Below are 26,004 nucleotides of genomic sequence, written 5' to 3'. Positions count from 1 at the left end.
ACTTGTGGTTGTCTTTGCAAGCGTCAAAGTTTAGTGGTAGAAAAAGTGGGACACTGGTCATTATTTGCAGGCGTTGAGCAGCAAGAGAAGTTGAAAAGATCTAGTACAAGAGTCTGGTGGCGATCTTGTAAGTGGTCTGTTCCAGCTGTTGGTACAACGACTTGATGTCGTCGACGTTCACGTGAGAGATGTCAGCCATCAAGTAGGCAACATCGCCTCTGGAGTCGGAGAACTGCTTCTCAATGTTGTGTTCGGCAAGAACGTTGTTCACAGTCTTCAAAACACCAGGCACATTCTGGTGGATATAGAGCACTCTAACGGCATCGGCCTGGTCCAGGTCAAGCGATCTGAGAGCCACTTCTGGAAAGTTGACGGCACCGGTGGAGATACCCTCGTTGATGTATCTGGTCAAAGCAGTTCCGACTTCAACACCAATGGCAGATTGGGCCTCCTCAGTAGAACCACCGATATGAGGAGTGAGAATCACATTTCTGAGGGATCTCAGCTCGGAAGCCCAGCTGTTCAACTCGTCGTTGAACAAAGGTCCGTTCTTGGCTGGTTCGTTAGGATACACATCCAAAGCCGCACCTGCAAGCTTGCCAAGTTTCAAAGCGTCCACCAAGGCCTGAATATCCACAACAGTTCCTCTGGAAGCGTTGATGAGATAAGCACCGTCCTTCATGGCCGCGAACTGTGGGGTCGACATAAGGTCCTTGGTCTCTGGGGTCTCTGGGACATGCAGGGTGACAAAGTCGGACTGGTTTAACAGATCGTTCAGAGTTGGAACCTGCTGGGCAGTACCAAGAGCCATGATCATCATCACATCGTAGTAGATAACGTGCATTCCAAAGGCCTCGGCAAGCACAGAAAGCTGAGCACCGATATGGCCATAACCGACAATTCCAAGGGTCTTGCCTCTGATCTCCCAGCATCTGGCACTCACCTTGTTCCAAACTCCAGAGTGCATCTCGATGGATCTGTCACCAAGTTGTCTTGACAAGGTGATGATCTCGGCAATCACCAGCTCAGCGACGGATCTGGAGTTGGAGAATGGAGAGTTGAACACGGCCACACCAGATTTGGCAGCATACTCCAGATCCACCTGGTTAGTTCCAATACAGAAACAACCAATCACAACAAGGTTCTTGGCATGTCTCAGCACATTTGCGGTCAATTTGGTCTTAGATCTGATACCAATGGCATGGACATCTTTGATCTTTTCAATCAGTTCCTCTTCTGGAAGAGAAGACTTGTGGAACTCAACTTGATAACCCTGCTTGTTAAAGATTTCGATTGCAGTCTCATTGACATTCTCTAGAAGTAATATTTTCATATCTCCGGTGGAAAAAGGCTTCAAGGCCTTGGCTGGCTTAGCCATAGAGTAGCTTCTTGGTCTAGCCTGGTTGATGTAGGAAGCATTTGGAGAGGTCGAAACCGCGCCTGGAGAAGTCGACAGATTCACGGCGGTTCTGAAATCCTCGGAAAGCTTCTGGATAGGTCTTGGAGATGACATGGTGTGTTGATGTGGTGAAAAGAGAGCAAAAGAGAAAGAGCTAGCGTCGTGTCTCTTCTTATATCGGTATGACTATGACTGACACGAGCATGCGCATCTAAAAAATGGGAACTCATCATCATTCATAGCCCGCGATATCACGTTTTACCCTCGGATTTGCTTAGTTAATTAGCCCTCGGAAATGCCGGTCTCGGGCAATTAATCACCCACCGTTGCAAATTTTTCACTGGCAGCAAGAACTGTTCTTTATGACTATATTCCATTTCAGTTTTACCAGAGCCGCTCAGTTATATCTCCCAGATCACAACCCAAAGGTTTTCTGCTTTTTCAAGCGTCTTTGTGGTGCCTGTGGGGTGCATTCGTAGCGCCGCACATGTTCTACTGACTCTGTCTACCGGAGCGGAACAATAGCGCCAGAGTCGCGCGAGGCATCGGCAGAGTCACCCCGATCGAATGGCCGCGAGGATGATTTTGTCCAATCAGAGATCATTTTTCCCAGGAGATTTGTCAATTGATGATATAAAAGGTGTTCACGAGAACTGATTACAATGTATTAAATTGTATCATCAGAGGGTCTATACTGCTCACAAACTCGCCCCCCTCCCTGTATGTCAGGGCCCAAGCCCAGTTTAGTGGACTCCGAAAAAATCACAGTCACATCAGTCCTCAGATATTCTTCATCCCGCTAGTGTAATTTTCATCCCTATTCGTGTACTACTCAGATGACCATGTTTCGGTATTCTCACTACTCCCTCCCACTGAGGGCCTAAATTTTTCAACTAAACGAAAACTGGCTTGAAGATTCTCGTTTGAAGTATCATAGTTTCTACTAACTAAACCATATCACTAGTTTAAAAGTATGTTATGATCACATTTTCAATAACGAGGAGACACGGATATAGTTCAAAAATTGCTTCAAAAGGGTTTAAACCATGACTGTGTTTGCCTCGTTACATCTCAAACTCTTCAACTCATACTAACTCGACATTTTCAGTGGGTGCCTACAAATATTTGGAAGAGCTTCAAAGAAAGAAGCAATCTGACGTTCTGCGTTTCTTGCTCCGTGTCAGATGTTGGGAATACAGACAGAAGTCTGTCATCCACCGTGCCACCAGACCATCCAGACCAGACAAGGCCAGAAGATTGGGTTACAAGGCCAAGCAGGGATTTGCCATCTTCCGTGTCCGTGTCAGAAGAGGTAACAGAAAGAGACCTGTTCCAAAGGGTGCTACTTACGGTAAGCCAACCAACCAGGGTGTTTCCCAGCTCAAGTACCAAAAGTCCTTGCAGACCACTGCCGAGGAGAGAGTCGGAAGAAGAGCTGCCAACTTGAGAGTCTTGAACTCTTACTGGATCAACCAGGACTCCACCTACAAGTACTTTGAGGTTATCTTGATCGACCCACAACACAAGGCTATCAGACGTGACGCCCGTTACAACTGGATCGCCAACCCAGTCCACAAGCACCGTGAAGCCAGAGGTCTCACTTCCTCCGGAAAGAAGTCCAGAGGTATCAACAAGGGTCACTTGTTCAACAAGACCAAGGCTGGTCGTCGTCACACCTGGAAGAAGCACAACACTTTGTCCTTGTGGCGTTACAGATCCTAAGCGGTTTAGGTTTATTCCTGCGTTCAGTGGGCTCGTTGTGGTTGAAAGCGTACTCGGTCTCTCCTTTCTGGAACGACTGTTGACAGGCTTTGCGATGAAGTTTTATTGAATAAACACTAGTTAAAGAATAACCCGCTTATTTTCTGACCCCAAGTTTCCAATTTTAGTAGCAAGTTCAGCCGAGGAGTTCTATCTGACTCTGCCAGTCTAATTAATGGTAGTCGTGCGCGGGCAATTGGAACTGCGTAAGCCCTCCCTGATTCATTTGATAGGAAGCCTCGTGCAACAAAAGAGTCAGCAGAGGGGCAGAAAAAAAATTAGCCGTTTTCTTTCGAGCCTTTTCAGAGCGTCCGATCTAGACCAGACTCAATTAAGAGAGCCTCAAGATGCCTGCTTATACCAAGACCGCTATCGTCTCCGTCTACGACAAGACCGGGCTGCTGGACCTTGCCAAGGGACTCGTCGCCAATAAGGTGAGAATCCTTGCCTCTGGCGGAACCTCCAAACTGATCAAGGAGGCTGGATTCCCAGTTGAGGATGTTTCTTCGATCACACACGCTCCTGAGATGCTGGGTGGAAGAGTCAAGACTTTGCATCCAGCCGTTCACGCTGGTATCCTGGCAAGGAACCTGGAGAGTGATGAACAGGACTTGGCCAACCAGCATATCGAGAAAGTGGACTTTGTCGTTTGCAACTTGTATCCTTTCAAGGAGACCATTTCCAAGATCAACGTCACCATTGATGAGGCCGTTGAGGAAATTGACATTGGTGGAGTCACTTTGCTGAGAGCTGCTGCCAAGAACCATGCCAGAGTCACTATTCTATCTGATCCAAAGGACTACGCTAAATTCATTGAGGAGCTGTCCACTGGAGAGATTTCCAAGGAAGCCCGTGACAGATTTGCATTGAAGGCTTTCGAGCACACTGCCGACTACGATGCTGCCATCTCAGACTTTTTCAGAAAGCAGTACAGCGAAGGTGTTTCGCAATTGCCTCTGAGATACGGTGCCAACCCTCACCAAAAGCCAGCTCAGGCCTTTGTTTCCCAGGGCCAGCTTCCATTCAAGGTTTTGAGCGGATCCCCTGGTTATATCAACCTCTTGGATGCTCTCAATTCATGGCCTCTTGTCAAGGAGCTGTCTGCTTCTTTGAACTTGCCAGCTGCTGCTTCTTTCAAGCACGTTTCTCCTGCCGGATGTGCTGTCGGAATCCCATTGAGTGAAGTTGAGAAGAAGGTTTATTTCGTTAGCGATATCGAGAACTTGTCTCCATTGGCTAACGCATATGCACGTGCCAGAGGTGCTGACAGAATGTCCTCCTTTGGTGACTTCATTGCCTTGTCCAATATCGTCGACGTCTCCACCGCCCAGATCATCTCCAAGGAGGTCTCTGATGGTGTCATTGCACCAGGCTTTGAGCCTGAAGCCCTGGAAATTCTGAAGAAGAAGAAGGGTGGTAAGTACTGTATCCTGCAGATAGATCCAAACTACACTCCAGACTCGGTCGAGTCCAGACAAGTTTATGGCATTACCCTCCAGCAGAAGAGAAATGATGCCATCATCAACTCCTCCACCTTTAACGAGCTTGTTTCCAAGAACACAAGTCTGAACGAGCAAGCCATCATTGACCTGACAGTTGCTACCATTGCCTTGAAATACACCCAGTCCAACTCTGTGTGTTACGCCAAGAATGGTATGGTCATTGGTCTTGGTGCTGGACAGCAGTCCAGAATCCACTGCACCAGATTGGCTGGTGATAAGGCGGACAACTGGTGGTTGCGCCAACACCCTCGTGTTCTCGGCTTCAAGTGGGCCAAGGGAGTCAAGAAGCCAGAAAAGTCCAATGCCATCGACCTGTTTGTCACTGGTCAGATCCCATCTGAGGGTCCAGAGAAGACCGACTACGAGTCCAAGTTCTCCGAGCTGCCTACGCCTTTGACTGCCGAGGAGAGAAAGCAATGGATGGACAAGTTGACCGATGTTGCTCTGTCTTCAGATGCCTTCTTCCCCTTCCCAGACAACGTCTTCCGTGCTGCCAAGTCAGGTGTCAAGTACATCGCTGCTCCATCCGGTTCGGTCATGGACAGGGCTGTTTTCGATGCTGCTGACTCCTTTGGAATCGTATATGCTGAGAACCCAATACGGTTGTTTCACCATTAGGCCCGACACTGCAATTCTTAATTTTGTAACTTCTGATTCACCGATCGAAAGTATTAACGAAAAACGTAGTTGATTGGTAGTAGTGGCTCGGGCAATCTCTCGATTGCTCTACTTAAATTTCAAAGTCAGATACTTAGTTATGATAAAAATTGTATTTGAAAGAGGAAGTGAAAGAAGAGTAATAATTGATAGAAAAAGGTAGAATGAAGAGGCCAATAACAAAACGTGAGAAAAACCAACGGTTAAACCGTCAACTGGTGACGGTGTCTAAAAAAAGGGAATCCAAGACGTTGGCTTCTCTCACCAAAACAAAATATATATGAGCCTCTTCTTTGAATGATTCCAAATAATTCACAAGTGATGGGGGTTTTTTTGTTTTGGGATTTTGCTGTGGTTTTGTGGTATGGTGATGAATGCAAAGACCTAAGCCTTGGTAGACCAGGTCTTAAGCTTGGTCTTGGTGGTCCACGAGTAAGTGGTCCACTTGTGCTTCAAGCTCTTGGTACCAGTGTCGTTGTTGTTCTGGTGTCTTGGCTGGAACAAACCATCCGCAAAGTCGGGCAAGCTGTCCAAGTCGTTGTTGATGTCTACGTGACTAGCGGCAACAGCTGGACCAATAATCAAAGCAGCAAAGATGATCAGGATCAAGAAGTACAACGAACAGTACTTTCTCACCATTCTCTTTCTGAGTTTGGCCTGCTTGATCGAGTAGATTGGAGGTCTGATCAGTCTAGAAGGCTTCAACCAGAACAGCATCATGGAGTGCCATTTGTCAACCAATGGAATACAAAGCAATGGGAATTGGCAGAACAACAGAATGTGTCCCAGAACAAAGTCACCAGCAAACTCAGACATTTCAATGATCTTGGCACAGAACTCACGCGAAGGCTGAGTCCAGGCCATGTAACCAAGACCAGAACCGTACCATTTACCAGTCCAGAAAGCGGTGTTGGAGTGATCATTCTTGAACTCTCTAGTCAGGAACAACAGAGTCATGAACTTGAAGATCAAACGCTGAATGTACACCATGGTGACCAAACCGATCACCATCTTGGCAAACACGAAACCTTCCATAACCCACATAACAACGAAGAAGACAATGTGTATGATAACGGCAACACCATGGGCGAAACCGGCAAGCACAGCACCTGTCTTCTTGCAGCACAGACCGAACAGAGGACCGGAACAACATGAGAGACCAAGAGTGAAGAACAAAACACCAATGTCAATGACAATTGGAGCCAAAGCACAGATCACAAGACGCAACACCGAGTTAACAGTGGTCTGAGTGTTGACACCAGTCTGGGCATTGATGAAGGTATAGGCAAGGAAACAACCAGCAGTGTAGATGATACATGGAAAAGTATCAGAGAAGAACACGTTACTGCGGTGAGCTCTGGCAGCATCACCGGCAGCTCTCTCGGAGTCATCGCCAATGAGCTTTCTCTTGAATCCAGTGACTCTCGATCTCGACAAGCGGACGTAACCAATCCACGAGTTTCTGTGCCACTTGGTGTTACCACGCGACAACCATCTGATGAAATCACGGTAGTCGATGAAGAAGTCTTCCCAGGAAAATTGATGTGGGTTGAACACAAATGGCGAGAACATCAAGGCACTCAAAGAAGCCCAGAACCATAGCAAAGCTGGCTGCCAATGAGCAACTGTACCGAACAACAGCATCAACATACATCTTGCACCCATGTAAATAGACGAGTCGGCAAAACGGGAGTACAGAACACTGAAAGGAATACGGGCAGTTGCAAAACCACGACCAGTAGAGATATAACGAGCACCACCAACAGCAACGTCATTCAGCAAAGAAGACGCGTAGATCTGGGCGACGAAAACCTCAAACATTGGAGATAACGAGACGAAATGGCGGGTGAATCTCTTCGCTGCCTTCCAAACACCACGCTCAATCAACTCCTGGACCACCAATGGCACGAAAGAGATAAAGAAGACGATGAAGATGGAAAGAGTGTAACGACGGATCCAGTCAATAGCTGGCATCATGTTGTAACAACCCAATGGGTACAACACATCGGTAATAGGCTTATTCCTGTCGTAGATACAGATGATACCTTCGTGAGCAAGAGAATTCAAGTTGACCAAAGTAAGCATGAACAATTGCAAGGACAGTTGAATGAACAAGTTGTTGATGTGGAAACCCAAATGCGCGTAGTAGAATGTAAGGAATCTGTCCAGAGGCAACTGGGTACCCAAGTAGTAGTATTCTCTCGACAACATCTGTTCTCCCATACCGGCACCAATCTTGGTGGTGAAGTTCAGAATAGAGCCGAAACCCAAATCACGACCTTTACCGCACTGGTAGTACTCACAGTGCTTGATTCTACCACCACGGCACATGGCATTCATACCGGCGTAAATATCTTCGTTCAAGTGCAGACCCTTTTGGGCCTTGGAAACACCACCTCTGGTGGTCATGAAAATTGTGTTCAGGAAATCAGGGTGACCGTAATGGAGCTTACCACCGATCTGAGACAAAGTACGAGCAAACAAAGTACCGAAGGTCTGTTCCTTACCGGCAGCAACATCACCAAGAACACCGGAGTTCTCGGAGAAGATGTACTCACGGGCACCGACAATGGCAACTGGGTGTTGAATGGCATTCTCAGCCTTAAGGCCAGGGGCATATGGGTTGATCTGCTCAGTTCCAAGCTCTTCGAACTCAGCAAGAACAGATCTAATCTTCAGACATTCTTCCAGGTAGTTATCTTGATTGGCATCAATCAACTGCAAGTACTCACCACGGGTAAAGATCAAAGCATGGTTCTGGTTATCGGACTTACCGTCACCCAGAATTGGGTTTCCGGAAAGTTGCACTCTGTACTTTGGTCTTCTGCGACCATTCTCCATGATTTCACAGTGGCCATCAATAAGAGCGGAGTAGATTCTTGGCTCAGCACCTTCCTCCACTGGAGGTTCCTCATCCAAGTAAGCAATCTGCAAGTCAGGGTAGGCACGGAGCAAGAACTCGGCGTTCTCCAACTCTTCAGGCTTGAACTTGGTGAGTCTTTGCATAGAAACGACAAACTTGAATTTACGTCTGGCCATTCTCTCGAGCTCTCTCTCCAGACCTTCAGCGTTACCGCCAAACATCTGGACGATCTCTGGGTTCTCAACACGGTACAACAACTTGATAGCCCTTGCGTAGTTCATGAAACCAGAAACTGTACGGTACAGAGTCTGGGATCTCAACGAAGCCCAGATTCTGGTTCTCAGTGTGTACTCAGGAGCAGCAGATTTGAAACCGATACAGTAGAATGGCAAATCGTCGATTTGGTTCTTCATCTTGTCATCATCCTTCTCCTCCCCGCCGTTTTCGTAAGCAGCCGTTTCTTCAGCCAAAATCTTCGTGTCCTTGACGAAACAGTCCCATTCAACACTATGAAGTTGCTTGAGGTACTCCAACAAAGTAACTCTCGAGAACTGGTCATCTTCTCTGATAATTTCACGCAAAGAGAGCAAAATCTTTTCAGAGTAGTGAGGAGTGAAGACGGTGAAAGTTGGCATGTTGTCAACTGGCAAAGGTTCTGGGATTGGCGTAGCCAACGACTGGGCGAAGAAAGAGATACGACGTTCAGCTTCCGAGTCTCTTGGGAAGAACTCAGTCTCAAAGTTGTTATCGTCCTGCGAAACGAAGAAGGTTGGTGCTCTCAAAGTACGCTTACCTTCAACCTCCGATGGAACCTGGTGGTAGAGCAACTTCTGAACGTGGTCAATGGCAAGAAGATGTTCTCTGTACATGGAGATGACAATGGCGTTCCAGACCTGAGAGATCAGCACCTTAGGCTTGTACTTGATCTCCATGTCAGTGGTGGCCAACACCTTCGAGTAGATTCTCTTTGGCAACCTGGTGAAGATATTTCTCCAAGGAGTCAGGATAGAGATACCAAGGTAAAACGATCTGCCAACAGAGAAGACACAGTTAACCAGAATGTACCACATGTATGTATCCAAAAAGAACAGCACCAAATCGTTGACATACATGAGACCAAGGACAATCTTGGCCTGGTTTTTGCATGTAACATCACCCCACCATTTCTCACCAACACAACGCATGGTCATGGTGGACAAGTTTCTGATAGGGTCACGCAAAGACAGAATCATGAAGGAGTACGATTCAAGGAACTTGGCCAAAAAGACAAGTACCCACAACAGATACGACATCCACATATCCAAACCCTTAAGAGAGTAGAACGATGAGGTGAAAGTCTCGGTGGCCAAGAATCTTCTGGAGCTCTTGTTCATGTAAGGAGTGAAAAGTCCACCCAATGGCATGATGGCAAAGAACAACGTGGTTACAATGGCAATGATGAAAGACACGATGGAAACAGTCAAGGCAGCCTTGGACTTTGTCTGAAGACCAGCCCAGGCAAAGACAAAGATGACTGGCGCCAAGTTGATTCCAAAGATCAGGAAGAGGAAGAGAAGACGACGGGTCAGACGCTGAGCACCTGCCCACTTTCTGGGAACAAAGATGTATTCACAGATGGTAGCAACAATCTGGATAAAGGAGGCGATGGTACCACCGAGGGCAGTGGCAGCCCATCTGGACGAAGCCAAGGGTTGGTTGTTCAAGACTTGGACATAGTTGTGGGTATACAGGGTTGGGGAGTTGTATGCTGCATACATCCAAAAGACAGAAATGTGGATGATCCAAATACGGTTGAAGTTGGTGATCAAATGGAACCAGGTTCTCATCTCCTTATAGGTCTTGAAGAACACATTGTTCCACTCAACCTCTCCAAGTCTCAGATACCTCTCCTCGGTTGGAATGTCAACCAGTCTGGTTCCATCCTCGAAAACAATACGGGAAATACCCTCTGGGTACCAGAAGAGCTGGTTGACATCGTCGTAACCAATGATCTTGTTGTGGTCCTTCTCACGCTTGACGTAACGGCCATCAACAACCTCGTAAACCTGGTCTCTGATGAAAATGTAAATCGGGGTGATCACACGGTTCAAGAAGTCACCCTCGGCAACAGGCTCAGTTCTGTTTCTGCAGGCCTCCGAGTTGAGATAATCATCGGCACACTTGTAGATGAAACACAAACATTCTGGTACAAACCTGACCTGGTTGGCCTCACCCCAAAGCAAGAGATAGAGAGCAACCTGTCTGACTCTTTCGAGAGGAGTCAAGGCATTCATCTTGGCCTTCCATCTGTAGTCCGAAGCCTCAAGAGAGTAATCGCCTTCAAGATCGTTCAGGGTTCTCTCTGTGTCTTCGGCATGGTCCTCGACGGCCTGTCTGGCCTTCTTGGACTTCTTCTTGGCCTTACGAGCCTTGCGCGAGAGCTTACCCATCTTCATATTACCGAATCCAACTGCATCATCAACGTCGAGCTGGGCAGCAAAGTACCACTTCTTGTAGTTCGAAGAGTCGCCTCCAATGTAGTCAGCATGAATAGAGAGCAAAGCCTGAGCCGGCGCCATACGCGAGGCACGCGAGTCAAGCATCACCATGAAGTACTCGAAGATGTTTCTCATAGAGTCTCTCTGGAAACCGAAACGGTTGGTCAAGTCAATGAACACATCCTCGATTTGCTCGATGGTGACTGGGGCCTGGTTATCAGCAGTCCAGGCTGGAAATGGATCCGTAGGCAGCGAAACGATCCCGCTCTGGTCGTAAGGTGTGGCTCCGTAAATGGGGGTAGAAGCACCAGACGATCTGGGTCCGCCGTAAGACATCTGCGAGGGAGTGTACTGGGTCCCGTATCCATCATATGGAATGCCGGGAGCTCCGCCAGGTCCACCATAGCTGAAGTCCGAGAATGCTTCGGGGTCTGTTCCAACAGCACGTGGGATCTGGTCATAGTATCCCTGTTGGTTCAGGTTTGGATCCGAGGCGTAGTTCTGGTCGTAAGAATCGTACACCGGCTGTTCGTATCCCGCAGCCTGTTGCGGATGTTGATAGTAAGGATCTTGAGCATTTGGCTCATAGTACTCCTCTTGAGGTTGACCCCCTTGCAACACCTCCTCTGAAGGATGGTAGTTGTCGGCGTAGTAAGCACCCTCTTGAGGGGCTCCGTTTGGATCGTAGTACTGGTCGTTATAAGACATCTTTAAAGTCTGGAAAGCCACGAGACAAACAAAATAGCAATACTAATCAGCTGATCAATCAGCCTGAAAAGCTTGGTGGTTGTTTTGTTAACAAGCGGTTTGATGGCTCAAAACACGCTAACACGAAACACAGACACGCAAAAACACGGTGATCCGAAAGTGAGTGGCTACCAAGATCGACTGGTTAGAAACAGCTTCCAAACAACCAACCTTTGATGAAAAGAGGCTAAAAAACAGAACAAAGATCAAACTTGAACTGGCAAACAAAAAAGAGAAGATGGGAAAAGGAGAAAAAGGAGTCTTCCAGCTTTTGGCAAGAAGGGCGTCTCGTCCCGAAATTCCGCCTAAAAATATCTTTTCTTCGGGTAGTGTGCTAACAAAACACGCTTTGACGGTGTGGATAGCCACATCTGGAGGGTCTCGCGCAGGGGAATTTTACACAAAAGGAAGTCTAGTGAGATACCAACAGATTACTGTTAGACAGGGTGAGCCTATACCGATCGATTGACAAGGCTGTAGTACTGGATAGTTCGTGGTAACTCGTGGATATGAAGAGCTTAATCTTAGTTGCTCTCGTAAGCAGCTCTTGCTTATTCGGCAGCTGGATTTGGACCTCTCATAGTGGGATTTCACAAAAAGGAAAACCGAGTAAGCTTTTGCAGAAGAGGCTGTGTGGTGTGAGCTGATTCTAGCTGGTTTGTAGGCCGACATATGAGAGTTCTGGGCTGAAAATTTGGTTCAGTAATTCCAGACCATTTGGTATTTACTCTGACCTTTTTTTCAGGACCACTCTACGAATCATATCTACTATTTCAACCAAGTTTAGACAACCTTCTGACTACCTTGCTGCCAACCGCGACTTACTACGGTTGAATCATCCTGTTGAGACAGGCTTTGTTGGCAAAAAAAAAGAAAAACTCGAGAAAAAAATATACCCCCTGAAACAGGATACGTGCCCTGACTCTAATGAACCGCACACTCAATGACAGCGTGTCTGTGCAGGCTCGGGCCTCACCGAGCACTGGCTTTGATCCCCGAAGATCAGATGCCTCCAGGTCGCGGCCCGTCCAGCGCGCGCGGATATCCAGATGCGAATCCAGGTGATTGGCCAGGCAGAATGCCTCGACTTGGGCGTTTCAGGTGAGTTTGCCGCGGCTCGTCTGCAGTAAAACGCCTCCACCCCGTGCAAATTTCAGAGCTACACTAACTGAGGTCTTGCAAGCCTCAAAAGACATTCTCCAGCCGGACATTTTGTGGTGGGGCGCCTCGGTGTTTTGAGTTTTGCGGGCGCACGACTTCCTTATTGGGGACCTGTTTGTAGATGGCAGAAGACTAGTCTCAGGTGAGGCTCGTGAAATATAAGTCTGGCATTCAAGGTAGACATCTATATACTGGGCCACGATGATTGTATCTCGAGGATCCGATAGGTCTGGAGTCTCTAATAGACTTCTTCTAGTGTCTACTCGCTCATATTTCATTTTTTTGACCACTACAAAGTTCAATTCTCATTTGGAGCATATCTTTTTTCAACTTTTATTCATCAGCTTGGTACGCAGGAAATTTCCTGATAGTGCACTTCAACAGCTGCTGAAGCATATGTTTCTCCCACTTGTCATTAGCAGCCTCGGCCTTAAGGCTCAGTTTCTCTGTAAAAACCTTATAGGTCTCCTCGTCCATCAGACGGTCCATTAGCTCAACCGCATGTGTCTGTCTCACAATAATCAAGTTGCTGAACAGAGAGTCCACAATATCGTTCTTGACAAGGAAACCATGTTGGTACATCTTTTCAAGGATCAAATAGGCAATTCTTGGCTCGTGATTCCACAGTCTAAGAACACTTTCAACCAGCCAACCGCGCCTTATCTGCTGGTCCTCCTCGGAAACCGGCTCGGAAGCAGTTTCGTTTTCTCCGTCCATCTCAGAATCCACAGTCTGGCCAAGAGCCCTGTGAAGTTTAGCAGCAAAGATGTCAAGAGCACCATCAATCACGGTCAGCGACCGCGAACCAATGATACACACTGATTGGCCCAACAGAGTAATCACATATCTCTCGGCATTCTCCACAGTCTCATCGTTGGCAATCTCCTCCTTCAGCTGTGCGATCAGAGCGTCGAAGTCCTCGACACTGCCAGACCCCTGTAGGTTCTCGTAGATGGAATAGCACAGCGATTGGTGGGCATGCTCAGCATGGTTGAAAAGGAAACGGCCTAACAGGTCTACGGGAGCCCCGTTTTCATCTGTCTCACTCATTCTCAACTCTCCGAAAAAGCGCGAGTCAAACTCGTCTTGCTGCTCCGAAGTGAGTATCCGAAGGTCCAGGAATTTGTACATTTCCTCGGGTAATGTGCGCTTCACAGTATCGAGGGTGCTCACACGAAGCTCTTTCGCAATGACATTTCCAACCACGTAGTTCTGAGGGTGAAAGATCGAGTCGTTGTTTGCGATAGCGTCCTCAACCCATTCTCCCCACTGCCATTCATATCCAAAGTTCGATAATTGTATCAACAACCAGTCGATATAGCGCATCCGCAGTTCAAAATCCAGAGTAACGGCGTTATTGTAGAGATGGCGGATAGCAGAGCCAATCACTTTCGCGATTGTGGTTCTGTTGAAGCCGGAACTTCCTTTGATAGCGTATATATCGTTGTTGCAATAGTCCATCAACAACACCTGGTAGTAGATACAAGGATTGGGGGAGGTGGGCAGTTGAAGCATCAGATCAAGCAGAGCGTCTGTCATGATAGTCTCGATCTTCCACGTTGATTTAAAGCCTCTTTTCCATTCGTCCTCGACTGCCGCACATAGCTGCTTGAGCTCATTGGTGTCGGCATCAGCCATCTGTTCATCGGCCTCTTCGAGTTTGGCGCGGATATCAAGTCCCTGGTTGAGTTCGTGGATCAATGATAGCTTCTCAACGGCAGAGTTTGGCAGTGCAAAGCTCTCCGCATTCAGGTTCGTGAGCAGCTTGCGAAGCTGGAACGTGCATGTCTTTCTGTTGAATTCCAAATTCTGGATCATATCCTGGATTATATCACGTAGTAATAAAGACTCGTAAGTGTGTGCTGGAGGAACCAGATCGAATCCCACAGATGGAAAGTACTCTTGAACGCGTCTGGGGAATCTCCATAGCATGTCAATGTTGCCTGGGGCCTTCGCAAGACTGGCTAGGTCCAATAAGCTTTCCAAAGAGGGAATATTTAGCTGTGGTACTGCATGTCTGGTAGATGATCCTTCTGATTGTCTCAGGAGATACTCCAAGTCCGGGAACATCGCGACTTTCCAGTTGTCTGCCTGTATGGATTTGAGAGCTGGAAGAATAAGCTTGATCGTCAGCTTTGGCTCAAATGGGATGTCAAGATCTTCAAACTTGCTGAATGGTTCCAGTGCTGGTTCTGGTCCAACCTCGGCGATTTTGAAGGTCTCAGCAAGCTCAATGAGACTGTTGCATTTGGCCTTCAGGTCATCGTTGGACTGAAATGCAGTTAAATATGGAATCGAAATCAAAACATTGAAATAGATCATCTCTGCTAATGGACACCTTTTGTCCCCGTAGTGTTCCTGGAGAGAAATGGCAGTGCTTAGGAACTGCTTGAAAAGTTGAATAACCGAATCTTCTTCAAGGATGGGAACCAAACTGGCGAAAAGTCTCAGATAGAGCTTGAGCCTATCCCAGGGACCACATTCACTCGAGCCAAACCTAACGTCCTCCGTTTCCTTTTCATCCTCTTGCGAAAGTCCAGCTTTCAGCGAGTCCAATACAGACTGGCAGCTCTGGTGGAAGTACTCAACCACATACACACCAATCTTGGGGTTCTTCGCATTGCACACCTGCAACAAACTACTCGTGTAGAAAAGCCTGTGTGGCTGTTCAACAATCATAGCTTCGAGAAATTTTAGCGTAGAAGTCCTGAACAAATCGGCAGTCTCGAACTCGTTCGCAATCACGTTGCTGAGATTGCTCAAATCCGGCAAAGTACGCGCTGGGGAGTCACCTAGCTTCAAGATATCGGTACACACATTTCTGGCAAGTTCGACCATTTCCTTGGAGAATCCCCGATCGAATCTAGGAGGTTCGGCGCGCGGTGGGGCTCTTGCCTTGTTGTCATCTCCATGCTGCAGCTTCGGCTCGTATCCCTCGTCATCTTCATCATCGCTTCTGGCTCTCTTTGTGCCATGTATATCAGACATGTTCCGAGTTTCAGATCAAAAAAATAGGCGGTTTGGAAGCAATTGATAATCGTTACTTACCGTATTGTTCATGGCAGTGTTTGAAAAATTTGGGCCTGAATTAAGCTGTGAAACCAGGGTTCCCAACCATACTTCCCATGAAGTCAATCAATCTACTAACCTGAACACTTTTCAACTGTCAAATCCATTCAAATTTGTATCTGTGGGAATATATATTGTACAGCATATGTTAAACACAAAGCATAGTATTAATGTAAGGCATCAACTTGAAAATGTCACAGGCAACGGAACCGTCAAACCGGTTGACTGGGTCTTCTCTGAAGAAGAGCTTGTCGAGGTTGTTCTCAGGTTCTGGAACGACGTGTGTATGCGCAGATTGGGAGATCCAGCTTCTGCTCCACTTCCGACTCTTCTAGAAAGGTTGCTGTTGAGGGATGACAACTTGGCAAGTCTTCCTTCGAGGTTCTTCACCTTTTCGTTTGCCAGTCTGAGCTCAATCTCGTGCTGTTCTTTCATCGACTTCATGGCATCGCGAAGGCCATCTCTCTGCTGTTCAATCATTGTCACATTACCACTCTCACGAAGATGGGCGTCCAGTTGGCTCTTCAAAAACTCGTTCTCCTTGGCTAGATCCGAGGATTCTCCGGTCACACCTTGGCTTTCCAACACTTGAACGGTGTTCTTGAGATGTGGGAGAGTAACCGTACTCAGCTCTCTGTTCTCCGCAGTCAGCTTCTCAACTTTATCCAAAAGCTCAGGATATTCGGCTTCCAGCGACTCAACCTTCTGCTGAGCCTGTGCCAGTTTCTCCTCTTGTTCCAACGCTTTCGTTGTGAGTTCTGAGTTTTGGTAGCTCAACTCTAAGGGAGATGGCTTTATACCATTCTCCCACTTCAAGCAGAATTCCTCTGCTATGTACCGTTTTTTCCTCTCTTCCACTAACTGCTTTGCCAAATCCGAGATTTGTAAAGATTTCTCTCTAAGAGCGCCCTCTGATTTTGAGGAATCCTCGTCGATGGTCGCACCTCCCGCTGAAACAGCCTTTAGTTTCTGGTCCAAATTTAGCTCTCTCGTGATCGACTCTGCAAGAGCATTAGAAACGGCTTGCAGCTCTTCCATCAGGGCCATGTTGGAATGCAACATTCCAAGTTGCTCAACTGAAAGGCCGTTTAGAGGGGTATCAGCTGAGATCCCACGCGATTGAGTCTGACTTGAAATTATGGTTGGAGATGGTTCTGAGAGATCCTGTGCAACTTCCTTTGGTTCGGAAACCGTGTGGACTGGTTTCTGAACGGGAATTTGTCTTTGTGGTTGAGTAACCTGTTTTTGCTGGTTAGCAGCTGAATCATCCTCCACAACCGATGGCAACTTCTTGTGGTAAGAATTTTGAGCGCTTATATTCACATCCGACGGAATCAACGAACTATTCCGTGAGAAAAGACTGGCATCTTCGCCAGCAAAATCAACCTCGAGCTTGTAGTTCATGATATCCACGCTTTTGGTATCAACAGAGCGACGAGGTCTCCGAGTACGACTGGCACTGTGAGCGATAGTTTTCTTTGGACTTCCAAAATCAAATTCGTTGTTGTCAGAAGGGGTCTCTGAAGAAGGAACCGTTGGTAGATGTCTGTCGTTGACTGAAGGTGACAAAACCGACGGAACTGAAGGGAGGTCTTTCTCGGAACTCTTGATTGAACCGCTAGGCAATACAATAGTGCGCTGCTCTTGTTGTGGTTGCTGCGCATAATTGTTATAGCTATGAGAATATGAGCCGTCCAAACCCGAAGCTTCAGTTCCAATAACGTTGAAGTTGGAAGAGGAGCTGAAGTCTTCGGCACGAAGGCCAGATGATGGCATATCTTCCTTGGAACCCATCTCCTTAGCCTTCTTCGAAACCTTCTTGAAAAAGTTCACGGACTTGAGAATTGGAGAGTTTCCCTTGAGCGAAATCGCAGAGTTCTTGCGGTTGACGACCTGGGGGATCTTGGGAGATTCATAATCTTGTGAAGACACACTGGTAGACGATTGAGAGAAATTAGGAACGAATCTGTTCGGAGTAGAGAGTTTCTCGGTCCTATTTGCCATCACAGCAGATGTAGGTGGCGGGAAAGAAGGTTTGCGGCCCTGCATTTGAAGTGGTGGTGGTGGTTGGTCACTTAGAAGCATCGACCTGTACGTATTCGTAGTGGGTGGTGGTGGAATCTCTTCTTTTTCAAATTGAAGAGTACTTTCGCTTGCCGGAGTGGTGGTATCAGCGGATTCTTCGTAACCCTCAACGTCTCTCTCAGGCTTGTATATGACACTTGAGTCGTCCACATAATTATCTTCGAGTCCTTGGATAGCAGTGTGTGACTTTGCATCCTCCATCATGGTGCTGTTATTTGCAGAAGAAAAATCCTCCACCGTTGTGTCGTTTGCTGATGGTAACGAATGAGATCCATGGGATCCACGAGTTGAGTCGGAAATTGCCGAATCCTGGTTTCCCAAGGTTTGGGTTGAATCTAAGCTCCTCTGTGATTGTAAAGGTCCAGATGCGGTCACCGAGTATATACTGGGTGCTTTCTCAGCCACTGCAGATGTCTCAGTGGAAACCACGCCTAATCCCATGTGGTTTTCCTCGCCGTGTTCCTTTTGCTCCAGAAACTCCGGAGCAGTCACATAAACTTCGTTCGCTGTTCCAGTGCTGAGCTGATAAAGAGGTTGTTTTGCTACCCTCAGCGGTGACTCCACATCGGTGAAAGCCGAAACAATTGAATCTCTGTTCCCATATGATCTCTGGGGCGATATCTTCTTCAGGGATTCCACGTCTCGCAATGACTTGCTGGGAGAAGAGTATACTGAAGTTTCCGAAACTTCACGCGATGATTTGAGAGATGAAGATGTATGAGCCCGTGCATCAACTGCAATGTCAACAGGTGCTTCAACGGGTGCTTCAGTCGTTGCATCCAAATTGTCCTTGATTGCCCGTCTTGCAGCTGCATCAGTCACTACTTCAGCAGCTATTTCCTGATCTTGACCAGCAGGATGCTCCTCTATCTCTTTGCCCTTAGCCTGTTCCATCTTTTCAATCTCCTCATCGATATCTTCCTCCATGTGAAAAGAATATTTATTGAGCTTTTTCTTTTGTTTGGTGTCTGGAATTCCCTCAGGCTGAGTGTGGGTATACACACTCCGCAAAGGAGAAACTTCCTTAGAAGACTCGCTTTTCATGGACGTCCTAGATTGACTTCCCATAGGAGGATTTGAATTATCCGGTGAATACTGTTTTTGCTGCTTCCGCTCAATCTGATGCCGGGAATTGGGGCTTTGTTGATTGTGTGGATCTGGCGAAGCAATTGGGATCATCTGGTTATGCTGTTGCTGCTGAGGATGCACTCTTCCATACTGATTCATAGGAGAAGATGGCCTTTGCACTTGCGGTGGCATCGGTCCACGCATGTTCTGCTGTTGTAAATTACTCCAGCTGCCCCTCTGATGCAGCTGCTGAGGAGGAATTGGGCCGCCTCTCATTACTGGAGACTGCTGGCCGTTGAAGCTCATGGTACGTGCTTGTGGAATAGGCTGCATTCCCATTCGAGGTGATTGCACCATTGGAGCCTGACCATTGCCGTAGTAAGGCTGCTGTTGGGGTTGCCATTGCTGCCATTGTGGTGGAGTACCACCCATAGACATCGTTCTAGGATCTTGTTGGAATCCCATAGGAGGCCTAGAGTTTAGACTCATAGCTCTGTCGTTCATTCCAGGGCCCATGTAAGCAGGGCCACTTTGTAGACTGTTTGCCCTCGGACCTGCAGTTGCAGTGGAGCCTTTCAAGGCCAGTTTTTTCTGCATAGTCTTCTGTTTCCGGTATTGGGTATTATCCATCTGACCATTTGGACCTTTGGGCTTGCTCGAAAGCGTGGGAATATACGGAGTCGTATCAAAGGTGGCATTGCTCATTCCATACCGACCTCTATCTCTCAGATGCTGTATATCGTCAAAAGACACATCTACACCAGGCTGGGCCTCAGTTTCTCCTTCATCTTCATCATCTCCGCCTCCGCCTCCACTGGATTTACCCAATTTGCCATGGAAAAACCTGTTCATGGACGAAGACGTCGTGGAGGTAATGGAACTCCGACGCGAGTGCATGGCGTTCATGCTTTGTCTTGGACTATTCATATGTTGCGGACTGGGGTTCCCATTCATATAAGGATGTGGCTGGTTGCCATATGAGCCATCATAGGACATATTTTGTTGTTGATAGAACCCATTTTGCTGGATCTGAGGCGAATAGTATTGATTGGGCTGTGGACGGATCGGCACCTCTTTGGTAACATCGATGAAAGCTGAATTTTCAAACGCTTGGGCCCTCGAAATCCGGGGGGCTCCGTTGGAATTCGGCATTCCGCGACCGGCTGTGGTGGACATGGCAGCTTCCATTATGTGTCAAACGCGGAATGGAGAGCCAATAGAATAAATAGGCTTTTTTCAAAAAGAAAAATCAACAAGTCTTGTTTAGCAAATCTTCACTGTTTTAGACACGTGTAAATTGTAAAGACCCTCGAAGTCACGTAGTAAATTCCAAGAAAGAGTTTGGAGTCGAAGACGGTACCTTAAATAAACGAACGTGTCTCAGAAGGTTGTTGTGGGTCTAGGATGCGTGACAAATGAGTAAAGGAATAGCGACTGGCTCCTTTGGAAAATGATCTGGTGCCGACAAAAAACGAAAGGTTTGACAGCAAAAAATAAAATTCTCAGAACAAGATTATTTGTTGTTCCTAAGCCATTCAATTCAAAGCAGAAAAAACCGCTTCGGTTGGTCCTTCAAGCCTTCCCTTATTTCCGGACTGTGGTTAAGAAGCCCCGTGAGAATGCCTGAAATGTCAGATCGGTGTATTGAGGCGGAGGAATGGCCCGGTTGGGTAAATAATTATTTTTGAGCTACGTAGCGTGCGAACTAGTTAGATTAATTACAATAAATAGGATTGGATCAGTCCACCACTTTCCCCACCACGTTATATCTGTTGTTGTTAGTAAGGATCACAAGAGCTGAAATTGATGAAGCACGCGTGTGTGCACGGGTTGCCCACAAGTCTTCACATACCTGTTGCTAAAAAACGTGAACCAGTCATCCAAGACCTTCAGTTCTTTCTCATTCAGCACAGAATAGTCGGCTGAAACAGCGTAGTCTGTATCCACGGGTTTCAAGCTTGATTTTCCAAGTGCCCTTGAAGCATCCCTGCCAACCAAGGCATGGTAGCCTTTTCCCACTCCGTAGGCATTCTGATTGAGAGAAACATCAAACACCGTACCTTTGATGCCAATGAAAATTTTATCAGATTGGACCCCTGTAGTTGTCAGTAAGACGCTCGAATGTCTATCTCCAAAAGGCATTGCGAAGATACCATACAATGCTAGTCCCAGTTCCAGCTGACCTGCAGCTATCTGCCTCAACCTCTCTACTTACCGTCACATTTCTTCAATTCTTCCTTCGATATTGGGTCATCTTTGGGTGGATCCAATTGAACTGGTGTCTTAGGCATGAACTTGCCGCTCATATTTGAAACAAAACTTCAATTTCTCAATTGATGCGTTGATAATGGATCCCTCATATTGCGGAGACTTGACGAAGTTCAAGTCCGGTAAGAATGAGGCGTACACGCATTCCGGCCCCTTACGTAAGTCTAAAGCTCGATGTCCGGAGAGTTAACATATCAGTATAAAACATTGGACTAAATTAGTGGACGGATTTTTATTTGAGAGTAGTACTGAAAGAACGTCGAGTTGCCGGATTTCCCGTTCACTGGGCGTATTGTGACCACCTTATTTGTCCTTCTTTGTATCCTCTGCGTCACCCTCCTTGACATCCCTCTTGACGCCTTCCTGCTCCTGAAGCTCCTCGTTTGTCTTCAACTTGGCCTTCTCCTTTTCGAGCTCGGCAATGAACCATGTGACGGATCCCCAAAGCAAAAGCGCAATCACCAACAGGTTGAAGAAATGGATAGACCCAGAGTAGAAGATGAGCACAACCAGCGATATCACGAGAAGGCAAAAACTCGCATGTGTAGCCGTAATCAGTGCCGGCGATGTGCCTGGCTGGAAAACTGTTTCCCACAGCTCTGTTATAAAAGAGGCCATTGGATGTGTAATGAGTGTAGGCTTTCAGGTAGAGTGGTCCTCAAAGTGGGGTCCTATGTGTGGCGCTGAAAGGATCAAACCGGTTAAATTATTCTTGCTAGTTTCCTTTTCAGCAAAACTATATTTGTTTCTTCCAAGGTGGCTTTTTCAGTCTCTTATTATGTCCCAGACCCAGCTTAAACGTGCAGTCTCGTTCGGCCTCCACTTTCCTTTAAACTCCTCGAACGCCCAGATCGGACGGGCTGCACGACCATAAAGACAGTGTGGCCAGTGCGGCGCAGCTGCCGTGCGTCACTTGTACGATCAAGGACATTCTTTCGTTTACTTTACGCCAAAAAATTTAGATTTAAACTTGAACATTAAAGGGGTGGTCCCAAGACTCACCACTCATCAGACATTATTTGGTCCTCGATTCCGGTACTGGTCGCAGACACGCCGTTAAGGCCATTGTCGATGGCCTGAAACCTGTTTTCAAACACATCTGGCTCTGGAAATCCAAAGTCCAGAACTTCAACAAACGTGTTGTCGTCTTTCTGAAGAGACACAGCACATCTGCGGTAGTCGGTCTTCACCTGCCATATTTGGCCTGTGTTTTCATCATTTGCCAAATCTCGGATGAACTCGCCTGTACGGACATTCCATAACTTCAGCATCTTGTCACTTCCACTGACAATCAGATTGTCGTCGTTTGTGAAACACGTGATGGGTCCACCGTGGCCTTTCAAAAGGTGCCTTGTGGTTCCCGTTTCCGTATCCCAGATTCTGAGAGAGGAGTCCGCTCCAGCAGAAACCAGTGAGTTTTCTGTCAGGTTGATCAATCCAACCAGCGATTGATGGCCATGCAAAATGGATATCAGCTCTCCCGTGGTCAGATTCCACACCCTAACCGTAGAATCTATAGAGCCCGAAATGCATCTGTTCCGTTTCACGTCCAGAATCACGGAGTAGATCCGGTCTGTGTGCCCTCTCAGAATGAACTTGCAGCATTTACGCTGGAGGTCCCAAACCCTAATCGTCGTGTCATAGCTCCCGGTTATGGCAATATTGCCATATCCACTGATTGATCGGATGGAGCCTGTGTGTCCGTTCAAAGTCATTACAAGGAACTCGTCTTCGTTTCCGTCGGAATCGATAGGAGGAACCGATGGGTCAGTATCGTCTTTCTCGTCCGCCAATGGCAGTTTCCAGATCTGGAGTGTTGTGTCTCTGGACCCTGTAGCCAGATATGGAACTGGAGGGAACATTACTGGTTCGCCCATGTCGCTCACACCAATCTGAACAGGCATGAGTATCTCAACACATCTGACAGTGGAAGTGTGGCCATGGAACACGTGTGTGCACCTGCCAGTCTTGATATTCCAGATCCTAACAGATCTATCAGTAGATCCAGATACTAGAGTATTGCCGATGTACTTCATGGCCCAAACTCCTCCTTCGTGACCCTTAAACTGTGTCTTTTCCTCCCCTGTCTTTACATCGTAGAGGTTGATCATCTTGTCATCCGCAGAGGTTATGACCTTGTTGCCGTCGAACTGCAGACAAGTGACCACGTTCTGGCCGTGGCCTTCTATGGCTATTCTCTTTGGCTGGTAGTTGGGGTCCATCCATCTCCTCAAAATGACTAGTCGTCTCTTGTATGCCATCTTGCTTAGCTCGTTGGAGTTGGGTTCGTATCCGAATGTGGCAATGAACCTTTGCCGCAGTATCATACAATCAGCATCAAAACTCTCTTCATCGGCGAATAGTCTTTCCCGTATAGCCAGAGGCTTCCAGAAATCCATCGTCTCTGTGAACAACGAATTCCACTTAGAAGAGACAGCAGAACCACGACAGAGACTGGTATGGTCCAAACGCCTGATGATTTTGGCAGTAATCTCAAAGGGTAGTCCCGCAATGAAGTCGCACTTCAGTGACTCCTTGATGGCGTTGTTGAAGAGAGAAAGCGTCGGCCTATCTGTCTGCTGAAGCATTCTCCATATCAACCGCTTCTTGTAATCCGCATTCTCGGGCAGCAACTCCACAAGCTTTGCTATCATATCGATCAGGTCATTCTCGCACTTGGGCAAAGAAATCAAGTGTCTGTAACCCTGTGGAACATTTTTTGTTCCCTCTTCTCCTTCCAGATCCATTTGGTTCTCGTCATCGGGTATTGGAGAAGCGCTGGGAGACGGAAGAGGCAGTTGCTGTGTATCGTCTGCGACAGCCACCAGAGCAGAATCGTCAGAAACGCTTGTATTGGTGGATGTAATAGCACTATAGGGTATCATGGTAGTGTTGCGTTTCTTCAAAGGCCGGTGAGGTTGCAGATATGCCCCCACGGTTGTGTTCTCGGTCTCGACCACCTGTGTCAAGCCGGTATCGGCGGCAGTTAGAAGCTTTCCAGTGTCTTCCATGTTGCGCTTGCGCACTTGAGGATCCAAACCGCGATAACCAGACGCAATATTCGTGATATCTATCACGGTCGCGTCGGAGAGATTAGCGTCATTTTGGGAGAAACTAAACGAATTCTGAAGCGTTTGCTGTGTATGGTCTGTGTTGCTGCTGGTCTCATCACGAGATCCGATATTGTTGTGACAGTCGGACATGTTTTAAAACGGTTGTAAAGTGGAGTAAATGAAAGGCTCGTAGAAAGCCCAGAAAATATGCAAAAAAACGAGGTATCAGCGTTTCAACTGTGCAACAGATTTGAGGCGGGATGCCTGTTTTAAGACCACAAACAAGCACCTAACGCACGTTGAAAAAACACTTGATATAGAAATTCAGGTTGTATCAAATATCAACCCAACACAAGCCCCTGTCCCAGATCAACACCTAGTAAACTGGCGAAAAGAACAACTAACTCACTTGCGGCAGCGTGGTTGGGTGATGCTTCATCCCTGTCGAGTTGGGTCAAATCTTGTTGATGCGCGCAGGCGTGTCGCGATTAAGTGATTATCTAATACGGGATCTTTCCCCACTTTTAGAACTTGAATATTCGTCGGATCTACGTTCATTTTAATCGGCCAAAACTCCTGAAATGTACTATTTAAAAGCTCAAAAATACAGTGCTGTGTAGTTGAAACAACTGGAACAGCTGGAACAACTGGAATATCAGAACCCTCCACCGCCGAAATCTCCTCCTCCGAAGTCACCTCCACCACCACCAAAATCTCCCCCTCCAAATCCTCCACCGCCAAAATCACCGGGTGGAGGGCCACCAAATCCGCCCATTCCCATACCACCCATGCCCATTCCTCCATGGTCAAACAGAGTATCGGCTAGTAGCAATCCACCAAGGCCTCCTAGAGCGGCACCACCCATCATACCACCCATTCCACCCAATCTGCTGGGTCTGGAGCTTGTCTGCTGGTACTGAGTCTGAGGATATTGCTGGTAGTAGGGCTGTTGCTGCTGGTATCCTTGAGGGTACTGTTGGTATCCTTGCTGTGGGTACTGCTGCTGATACTGCTGTTGTTGGGGTTGCTGCTGGTAGTTTGCATTGGCAGTAGAACTTTGCGAACCGTTCTTGCCAGTCTGAGCTGCTTGGGATTCGGGATTTTGCTCCGTATAAGCTGGCGGGGCCCCTGAGTCCCCTGGTGCTTCCCACTGGGACTTGCCAGTGGATTCGTCCACGTAAAACCATGTCTGGTATTGCTCGTCAAAAATTGCCTTCCATCCTTTCGGAACCGTTGGCGGATTATTTTTGTCAGCCATTGTTGGATGATGAAGAAGGAAGAATCCAGAAGTAGAGCTTCGACCTGAAATGGCAGTGTATTTGAGTGTGGCGATACGGCTGGTCGTGCCCGTTCCACATGTCTCCGTGGCTGTGCAAAGTCTCGACCCCGTGCACCAAACGATTTGAGAAAGGTCGTCTCCCAAGTGATTGACGTGTCGCAACCATCCATCGGCTCGGAAGGAAATCGGAGCAACCAGTGACCGAAAGCCGGGCTCCAGCGAAAATGTCGGACAAATCACGCAGAGCACCGCCACGCATCAGCCCTGATTAGTCAACACTTATGGAGAATTTGCCTCGGTGCTTGCGTGGCGCAGACCGATCGGTCAAACTCATTTGTAATTGCCGAGCTCCGAAACAATTAAAAGCAGGGACTTTATCAATAGAACAAATGCTAGGGAAAAAAACTTGTTGATAGGGTCCTCCTAATTCCCTTATCCCCTTTTTTCTCTCCGGAAGGCAAAAGAAAACGTTTGCATTTGAATTTCTTTCATTTAAAAGCCTAGCTGTCTGCTCAAGTGGTCCTGGCTTTACTAACAAGTTGGGATGTTCATTATCATAGGCTTAGCATAGTTGATTCTCCACACCGCCTAAATCCGAATACGCCACATGTATAT

The 26,004-nt window shown here is 47.4% G+C and overlaps 11 protein-coding genes across 11 annotated transcripts; 2 read left to right on the top strand and 9 right to left on the bottom strand.

Annotated features, from left to right (window-relative positions):
• Positions 1 to 100: 100 nt before the first annotated feature.
• Positions 101 to 1,513, bottom strand: KUCA_T00001577001 (uncharacterized protein; the record flags this gene model as incomplete). The annotated part of the gene is made up of 1 exon (XM_022603771.1): positions 101 to 1,513. The coding sequence occupies one exon, from the start codon at positions 1,511 to 1,513 to the stop codon at positions 101 to 103; it is 1,413 nt and encodes a 470-aa protein (XP_022457619.1).
• Positions 1,514 to 2,445: 932 nt separating this feature from the next.
• Positions 2,446 to 3,121, top strand: KUCA_T00001576001 (uncharacterized protein; the record flags this gene model as incomplete). Its single annotated transcript, XM_022603770.1, has 2 exons — positions 2,446 to 2,451; positions 2,534 to 3,121. 2 exons carry the CDS (start codon positions 2,446 to 2,448, stop codon positions 3,119 to 3,121), a joined length of 594 nt encoding a protein of 197 aa, XP_022457618.1.
• A 386-nt stretch (positions 3,122 to 3,507) lies between these two features.
• On the top strand, positions 3,508 to 5,280 carry KUCA_T00001575001 (uncharacterized protein; the record flags this gene model as incomplete). The annotated part of the gene is made up of 1 exon (XM_022603769.1): positions 3,508 to 5,280. One exon carries the CDS (start codon positions 3,508 to 3,510, stop codon positions 5,278 to 5,280), a length of 1,773 nt encoding a protein of 590 aa, XP_022457617.1.
• Positions 5,281 to 5,703: 423 nt separating this feature from the next.
• Positions 5,704 to 11,367, bottom strand: KUCA_T00001574001 (uncharacterized protein; the record flags this gene model as incomplete). The annotated part of the gene is made up of 1 exon (XM_022603768.1): positions 5,704 to 11,367. One exon carries the CDS (start codon positions 11,365 to 11,367, stop codon positions 5,704 to 5,706), a length of 5,664 nt encoding a protein of 1,887 aa, XP_022457616.1.
• A 1,136-nt stretch (positions 11,368 to 12,503) lies between these two features.
• KUCA_T00001573001 (uncharacterized protein) lies at positions 12,504 to 12,845 on the bottom strand (the record flags this gene model as incomplete). The annotated part of the gene is made up of 1 exon (XM_022603767.1): positions 12,504 to 12,845. The coding sequence occupies one exon, from the start codon at positions 12,843 to 12,845 to the stop codon at positions 12,504 to 12,506; it is 342 nt and encodes a 113-aa protein (XP_022457615.1).
• Positions 12,846 to 12,900: 55 nt separating this feature from the next.
• On the bottom strand, positions 12,901 to 15,555 carry KUCA_T00001572001 (uncharacterized protein; the record flags this gene model as incomplete). Its single annotated transcript, XM_022603766.1, has 1 exon — positions 12,901 to 15,555. The coding sequence occupies one exon, from the start codon at positions 15,553 to 15,555 to the stop codon at positions 12,901 to 12,903; it is 2,655 nt and encodes an 884-aa protein (XP_022457614.1).
• A 261-nt stretch (positions 15,556 to 15,816) lies between these two features.
• Positions 15,817 to 19,977, bottom strand: KUCA_T00001571001 (uncharacterized protein; the record flags this gene model as incomplete). The annotated part of the gene is made up of 1 exon (XM_022603765.1): positions 15,817 to 19,977. One exon carries the CDS (start codon positions 19,975 to 19,977, stop codon positions 15,817 to 15,819), a length of 4,161 nt encoding a protein of 1,386 aa, XP_022457613.1.
• Positions 19,978 to 20,527: 550 nt separating this feature from the next.
• KUCA_T00001570001 (uncharacterized protein) lies at positions 20,528 to 21,095 on the bottom strand (the record flags this gene model as incomplete). Its single annotated transcript, XM_022603764.1, has 3 exons — positions 20,528 to 20,558; positions 20,642 to 20,885; positions 21,005 to 21,095. The coding sequence occupies 3 exons, from the start codon at positions 21,093 to 21,095 to the stop codon at positions 20,528 to 20,530; spliced, it is 366 nt and encodes a 121-aa protein (XP_022457612.1).
• A 265-nt stretch (positions 21,096 to 21,360) lies between these two features.
• Positions 21,361 to 21,675, bottom strand: KUCA_T00001569001 (uncharacterized protein; the record flags this gene model as incomplete). Its single annotated transcript, XM_022603762.1, has 1 exon — positions 21,361 to 21,675. The coding sequence occupies one exon, from the start codon at positions 21,673 to 21,675 to the stop codon at positions 21,361 to 21,363; it is 315 nt and encodes a 104-aa protein (XP_022457611.1).
• A 380-nt stretch (positions 21,676 to 22,055) lies between these two features.
• On the bottom strand, positions 22,056 to 24,260 carry KUCA_T00001568001 (uncharacterized protein; the record flags this gene model as incomplete). Its single annotated transcript, XM_022603761.1, has 1 exon — positions 22,056 to 24,260. One exon carries the CDS (start codon positions 24,258 to 24,260, stop codon positions 22,056 to 22,058), a length of 2,205 nt encoding a protein of 734 aa, XP_022457610.1.
• Positions 24,261 to 24,765: 505 nt separating this feature from the next.
• KUCA_T00001567001 (uncharacterized protein) lies at positions 24,766 to 25,368 on the bottom strand (the record flags this gene model as incomplete). Its single annotated transcript, XM_022603760.1, has 1 exon — positions 24,766 to 25,368. One exon carries the CDS (start codon positions 25,366 to 25,368, stop codon positions 24,766 to 24,768), a length of 603 nt encoding a protein of 200 aa, XP_022457609.1.
• Between the last annotated feature and the right edge of the window lie 636 nt (positions 25,369 to 26,004).

Source organism: Kuraishia capsulata, genomic scaffold (assembly GCF_000576695.1).
Source record: "Kuraishia capsulata CBS 1993 genomic scaffold, Kuraishia_capsulata_scaffold_2, whole genome shotgun sequence".
NCBI classification, from domain to species: Eukaryota; Fungi; Ascomycota; class Pichiomycetes; order Pichiales; family Pichiaceae; genus Kuraishia; species Kuraishia capsulata.
The sequence above is the reverse complement of the archived record's forward strand: the minus strand, read 5'-3'. Positions and strand labels throughout refer to the sequence as shown.